Genomic DNA, 7,571 nt, shown 5'->3' on the forward strand with positions numbered 1-7,571 from the left:
AATCAATCATTTCTTTTTGAACCTTGCCTTATGCACAGAGGCATTGTCATGTTAGAATAGAAAAGGGTCCTATCCAAACTGTTGCTATAAAATTAGAAGCACACAATTCCCTAGAATATCATTATATGTTTAACATTAAGATTTGTACTCATGGAAATTACTAAAGTAGTCAAACCTGTTCATTAGAAGGGGGTGTCCCAATACTTTTGGCAATATAGTGTATGAGTCTGTCAGGGTTCTGTCACTTCGGTCTAGTATATTCATGGTTTTGTGACAGAGCCCTGACACTCCCGTCATGTCGTTGTTTTCATGTGTGCTCGAGCCGTGTGCTCTCGTCTGCGTGTCCTGTTTCCTTGTTTTATGTTGGAGCGTGGTGTTCGGATCCCGGTGTTGTGCCCATTTTCGACCCCCTGCCAAATTATTACCCCTCTCGTTGAAATCGCTATCTGATTGCCTAATCCTAACCCCACCCCTAATCCTAACCCGTCCCCCACACCTAACCCTAAACCTACCAATACTAGGGGGGTGATAATCTGGCAGGGGTCAGAATTGGGCACAACACCAGTACTCATGTCTTGTTGAGTATCGGTTTCGTGTCGGGGTTCGGAAACTCGCACTCCATGTTCTGTCTTGTTGTGGGAGCGTGCGGTCTCGAGTTCGCTCGGGCCATGTGCTCTTCTGTCTGCGTGTGTTGTGTCTTGTGTAGCACGTGGTTCGTGTTCGGCCACGTGCTCTTGTTGTCTTGTGGTGTTGCACACAGCTTGTGTTTTTCATTGGCTGTGTGTTGTGTCTTGTGTAGCACGCGGTTCGTGTTCGGCCGCGTGCTCTCGTCGTCTTGTGCTGTGTAGCACGCAGCTTGTGTTTTTCATTGGCTGTGTGCTTTCATGTTGTCATGTCTTGTGTGAACATGCGGCTTATGAGTATTCTCATTAGCTGTGTGTTCGTGTCTTGTTTTGTTCAAGCACATGGCTTGTGATTGTTTTGTTGGCCATGTGCTTGTGCTTTTGTTTCGTGTGAGCACATGGCTTTTGTCCTTGTTTTCTATGTGCCATGTGCTCTCATGTCAATTGTCTTGACCCTACCCATCTTGTTACCTGATTAGTGGTTAATTTACCCCACCTGTGTTTCCCTCATTACCCTCCTCATTTGTTCCCTATTTATTCTCCTTGTGTTTGCAGTCCCATGCCAGTTCATCATCGAATGTTGAGTGTGTGCCTTGTGTCCTGCCCTGCCCTGCCAAGCCTTGTCTTGTTGCCAGCTGTGTTTTCCCCCCACGGGGTAGTTTTTGTTGTTGTTTTTGTTTTATTTTATTAATAAAAGCACATCTCCAGCACCACTGAATCCTCGCTCCATCCCTTTACCCAAACCCTGACAGAGTCCACAGTAAAATTGGACAAATCTATGCAGGTGTGTTTTGAGTATTTCTGGACTGTTGCTAGATGGCTAGAGAACCAAGGCACAAATTGTGAGAGTGGTTTCCAGGGCTTAATAAGGTGTTGAAAGGAGTTTTAGTGTGTTGTGCAGTTGCTAGGTTGTTCAAAATGGTTGCTAGGTGGTTTCCTACTGACCCAAATCAAGAGGACCCAAATCAAGAGAACCCACCCCGAAAATTAATGGCCAGTTGCCAAGACATTGTTTGTGGTTGCTGAAGTGTTCGGAGTATTTCCGAAGTGTGTGTTGGTATGTGATTGCTAGGGTGTTCAGAATTCACAATGGTTACTTACTGTCCCATGTGTGTAAAACAAGATAAAAATAGACAAGTCGTTGCCAGGGCATTACTATGCAGTTGCTACGAGTGGGTTTTGCCGGGTTCAGACTACACAATATGTTTGTCGGTCACTGTGTCAGATTACACGATTTTGACTCCTAAAATCTTGTCGTGTCGTGGACAAGAAACATAAGAAACAACACGTTGCTTCTCGACCATTCATCGCGTGCCGTCTTTAACGATGCGCGTGATGTCATCGAGAAGGCGGAACTAGCGACTGACTTCCGAAAACAAGAGTGTAAACATTGCTGAAGCGCTTCCGCTATAGTTCGCCAGCATTTTTCTTTCTTTGTTCTGTCGTGGTAGTCCCTCGATGACAACGATGGAATCTTGCGTCCCGACGCCCATTGTCGTTTACGAATCCCCATGACACCCTACGTCAAGCAAATCGTGGCAAAATCGGGCTAAAATCGTGTAGTCTGAACCGGGCATTATGCAGTTGCTAAGTAGTTGTTTGGTGGTTGCTTTCTAGTAAAAAACATAAATAGAACTCATCCCAAATGATTGTGGCTGGTTGCCAAGATGTTGGAAGTTGCTAAAGTATTTTGAGTGTTTTTGTACATTGCTATGTGGTTGCTAGGTTGTTGCTAATTCGTTTGTTCCGCAGACGTTTTCCTCTTTTGTTTTTTTATCCGCCATCTCTACCTTTCTGTCGCTCAGCTCGGCTAATGTCCGTCCTGTGCACTGAACTCTCTCTCCTCCACATCACGAGTAGACACGCCCCTTACTGCTGATTGGCTACAAGTTTGTTTTGCTATTCGGCCCGAATCAGTTTTCTAAAGCGTTTTTGAAAAATCGCTTACCCCACCTTTAATGTCCCATGTAATAAAAAAAAATGTAGCCAGGGTATTACTATGAGTTTATAAATACCTGCTTGGATGTTGGTTACTTAATAGTCCAAATCAACAGAGCTCCTCCTAAAATTTTGTGGGTTGTTCCCAGATTGTTGCTATGTGGTTTTTAAAGTATTTTAAGTGTTTTTTGTGCATTACTATGTGGTTAGGGTGTTGCTGAGTCGTTACTTACTGGGCCAAGTTTGTGGGTTGTTTCCAGGGTGTTGCTATGCAGTTGCTTTAAGTATTCTGAGTTTGTTGCTGTGCAGTTGATAGGGTGTTCAAAGAGGTTACTTATTGTCCCTTGTTTTAAAAAAAAAAAGAAGACTTTTTTGAGTCATTGCGAGGACTTTGCTATGCAGTTGCTCTGAGTGGATTTTGGTGTATTTCTGTGCAGTTTCTACTGTGTTTAAAGTAGTTGGTAGGGCATTGCTAGGTGGTTACTTACTGATGTTCAAAGTGGATACTTATTGTTACTTAATAAACTAAAACATCCCCAAGTTTTTTGAGTCGTTGCAAGGGAGTTGCTACGCAGTTGCTAAGAATATTCTGAGTGGGTTTTGGTGCATTGCTTTGCCATTCTAGGGTGCTCTGTGTAGTTGCTAGGGCATTGCTGCTGTAGGTGGTTGCTTACTGGCCCAAGTCAAAGAGTCCCTTTGATATTCTGATCTGTAATTTTGGGTTTGTCTACCAGATAAAAAGTCTGATGCTTAGAAAATTATTTGCACACCATTAATAGCACAATATAAGCAAGAATAATAGGGATGCTTGCCTTAGCAAACACTACAATTAATTATTGAATGCATTGTGTTCATAGTCTCACATATGATCTAATCTTTTTGTCTTGTCTACTCAGTCTGTGAGCCCCTTCCCCTGCGCTACCTGGAGTGGAGTCATCCTGAATCCATCGTGGCTGTCGTTTTTTCATGTCTGGGCATCCTAGTGACCAGTTTCGTCACCTTCATCTTCATACTGTACCGAGACACGCCAGTCGTCAAGTCCTCCAGTCGTGAACTTTGCTACATCATCTTGGCTGGCATCTTCCTGGGTTACATTTGCCCCTTCACTCTCATCGCTCGTCCCACCATAGCCTCGTGTTACTTGCAGCGCCTCCTCGTGGGTCTTTCGGCCTCCATGTGCTACTCGGCTCTCGTCACCAAGACCAACCGCATCGCTCGAATTCTGGCCGGCAGCAAGAAGAAAATATGCACACGCAAACCACGATTCATGAGTGCCTGGGCGCAAGTGGTGATCACATCCATCCTGGTCAGTGTGCAACTGACTTTGGAGGTCACACTGATCATCTTGGAGCCTCCGGAGCCCATAAAGTCCTACCCCAGTATTCGAGAAGTTTTTCTAATATGCAACACCAGCAATTTGGGCATGGTTGCTCCATTGGGCTACAACGGCCTGCTCATTCTCAGCTGCACCTACTATGCGTTTAAAACTCGCAACGTCCCTGCCAACTTCAACGAGGCCAAGTACATCGCCTTCACCATGTACACCACCTGTATTATCTGGTTGGCCTTTGTGCCAATCTACTTCGGCTCCAACTACAAGATCATCACCACGTCGTTCTCCGTGAGCCTCAGCGTGACGGTGGCTCTCGGCTGCATGTTCACTCCAAAAATGTACATAATCATCGCCAAGCCCGAGAGGAACGTACGCAGTGCATTCACCACCTCCGACGTGGTGCGCATGCATGTGGGTGATGGGAAAATTGCTTGCAGGAGCAACAGCCTGCTAAACATGTTCAAACGCAAGAAGAACGCATCTGGAAATGCCAAGTAAGTAGTTCAGTTGTGTTAGCACAGTCTCTCTCCATCCTGTTGTGTTAGAGCCCATGGGTCCAGTCCTGTTATTCCAGCTTCTCTCCAGATCTTAAGATCATGCCGTTTAGAGGAGCTTCTTCAATTAACGTCTCTCTCAGACATCTTGTAATTTGCAGGTCAACTACAATTAAAATCTGCACACCCGGGGCATCTGAGCAGCAGGGCTGGGAGAGACTGTAGGACTATAGTAGCTTTAAATGTATGTAATGGCAAAGAGCAAGAATTATTATTGTTCCACTACCAAGAATTATTATTGTTCCACTACCAGTTTTTGAGTCGCTGGTCGATATGATGGTGTGTATTAGATAATGGTAGAAATTTGTCAACTGGAAAAGATTTTGCTATCATTTTTATACCAGTAGACACATAAAGCAAGAAGCAAAAATAGAGGGAAGAACTTGTCCCAAACAAGTACAAGATCTTTGTGCCTAGTTGTTTTACGGTTGTGATTGTTGCATAATATATGTACATGTATATCGGCTGTCTTGCAATGGCTCTGGTCAAAATTTAGAGTTGCAACTATTTGTTTATAATATTAGTCTTTTGTGTTAATAATGGAAGCTGTTTCTGCACTGATGCCAGACTAATTCATTTGTTATGAATAATCTGATATTTTGCTTAGAATCTAAATAACTTCCAGATAAAAAGTGAAAATGATAGAGTGAGATGAAGTTCCTTTTATTTGTAATGTATATTGGGATATAATGTGTGGTCCAAAAGTTTGAGAGCACTTCTATTTTCCTGTGTTTTAATGTAATATTTAATATTTTAATATATTAAATTAAGTATTTTAATGTTATATTATGCATTTGTATTTATGCAGTATTATTTAAAATAATTTTTTAAAAATATATTTCCAAAATGTTTGAGTAAACAGGTGATTTGAATTTTCACAGTTTATTTTTATTTTTTTTCTTTAATGACAGCAGCAATGGAGCTGAAAATCATGTTCTTTGGCATGATTTGAAATGTTCAAAAAGCATCTTGAGGTTTAGTGGAAGAAAATCTGACCCTCGTTACAAAAATTTACTCAAAACACATTTGATTCGTCATCATAGTGCAGGATCTGAATTTTTCCCAATTAATTGTTTTTCCAAGTTTATGTGAAAAAATACCACATTTTCAAGGTAGTTATTGACTTTTGGACCTCACTGTAAACTGTTACTTTAATATAAAATTGCTTACTGTATACTGTGATTACGTCATATTAGAATGATCTGTAAAAATAAACTTTTTTAAGCATATGCCAAATATCTGAATAATAATATTCAGTATATTTTTTGCACAATTTTTTACACGAACCAGAAATGTTGTTCTTGTGTTCACCTTTCTCGGTTCTTGTGAAATAACAGTCGTCTTTATTTTGTTCATAGTTCTAATGGAAAGTCTGTGTCATGGTCTGAACCAGGTTCAAGACATCCTCCGAAAGGGGAACACATGTGGCACAGACTGTCTGTACATGTGAAGAGGCAGGAAGCCGTATCCAATCAGACGGCTGTCATCAAACCCCTAACTAATACCTACAATAACCCCGACATGGAGTTTTCTGATTTAAGCACCAAGACTCTGTATAATGTAGCCGAGGAGGATGAGGGCGACCCGATCAGATACAATCCCTCGGGCAGCCCTCCTCTGATGGCTCTCAGGCAGTCGCCTGTCAGCAAGCCTATAAAGAAGGCGGGAGCCGATATGACGTTTTACACTCCCGAGCAACACGTGCCACAAAAAAACAGTGTTCTCCCTCAACATTGTATTGCAGATCAAGAGGTGCTTAAGTTCAATTCAAACATGCCCAATCTGGATGAGATCATAAGCCTGCCCGAGCCGGGCGACGGGGTGATTTCGCCCCTTCAGCCCCAAATATTGCACCCGCATCTGATTTTGCCCATGCAACTGGGTGCATACCCGGACGAACCTGCCTCCCCTTTGGAGGAGGTTGAAAACGAACAGTTCGGGCTTCTTCACGGCTACATGTATGACAATGCGCAGATCCACGACGAGGAGGAGTTGGAGCAGATTAAAATGGCAATGGAGGACTCTGTGGCCCTCATGCCACCTTCTCCGTTTAGGGATTCACTCGGCTCGGGCAGCCCCTTTCCCAACTCCCCCATGTCCGAGTCCATCTTATGCACGCCGCAGAGCGTGACGTACGCATCCGTCATTCTCAGAGACTATAAGCAAAACTCCTCGACCCTTTGAAATTAATTTTAGGAGATCATGTCAGCTCCAGCTTTGTGAAATAATAGCTACTGTACTAGTTTGTGCAATAATGTGACTGCAAGTCGCCTGCACTGGAGAGCTTTAATATTATATATGGTTGATTTAAAGAGAGAGTATGGAAGTGAATGTATGTTCAGCAGGGTCCAAAATTAAGACTTGCCAAGTGCGAAATGCACACAAAGTTTTGCCAGTACATCTTTCACAGTTTCACACAGACATGGAGAAGCTTGTGTACCATCTACTTATTTTAAATGAGCCAGTGTTATTTTACTATTATACTTTTTATTTTAAAATAATTTGTTTTTATATTGTGTTGTCATTTTAATTTTAGTTCAAGTTTTAGTAATTTTGTTGTGTTTTTATAATTTTTATTATTATTTTTTTTTTATATACCCTGTATAGATTACAGTATATTAATTTCTATTTCGGTTATTTAAAGATTTTTTTTTATGGTTTTACTTTTAGTTAACAATAATAACCCAGAAATGAACAATAAAACAAAACACTGTTTAAAGGGGTCCTATTAAGCTTTTTCACTTTTTCAACTTTAAGCCTCGTACACACCGGGACGATTATCGTATTATATTTGACGTGTCTTTTGTGTTCATACCCAAACGATTTTCGCAGGCGATGAGCCGAGTGAACGTGCAAATTCACTCCCTGACATTAGATGGCGCTTAATGAAAAACAGAAATACCCCAGTACACATCAAATCCTATTTGATCTTCAATTCCTCTCCATAACAACTCCCTCTTATCGAGATTTTTGTAGTCGCTGTCACGTTTGTCATAAAGCCCTTTGTGTTTTTTGACGTGTCTTTTGTGTTCATACCCAAACGATTCAGGCGATGAGCCGAGTGAATGTGCAAATTCACTCCCTGACATTAGATGGCGCTTAATGAAAAACAGAAATACCCCA

General features: G+C 41.9%; 1 protein-coding gene across 1 annotated transcript in view; it reads left to right on the forward strand.

Annotated features, from left to right (window-relative positions):
- Positions 1-6,901, forward strand: part of LOC107710424 (metabotropic glutamate receptor 1-like) — a 23,307-nt gene extending 16,406 nt beyond the window's left edge. Inside the window, exons 7-8 of the mRNA XM_016515193.1 lie at positions 3,458-4,388; positions 5,807-6,901. Coding sequence (XP_016370679.1) covers positions 3,458-4,388; positions 5,807-6,632 — 1,757 coding nt within the window. The 3' untranslated portion in view covers positions 6,633-6,901. The remainder of the gene's footprint in view (positions 1-3,457; positions 4,389-5,806) is intronic.
- The last annotated feature ends 670 nt before the right edge of the window (positions 6,902-7,571 follow it).

Source organism: Sinocyclocheilus rhinocerous, unplaced genomic scaffold, assembly GCF_001515625.1.
Source record: "Sinocyclocheilus rhinocerous isolate Xijiao unplaced genomic scaffold, SAMN03320098_v1.1 scaffold927, whole genome shotgun sequence".
Taxonomy (NCBI): Eukaryota; Metazoa; Chordata; class Actinopteri; order Cypriniformes; family Cyprinidae; genus Sinocyclocheilus; species Sinocyclocheilus rhinocerous.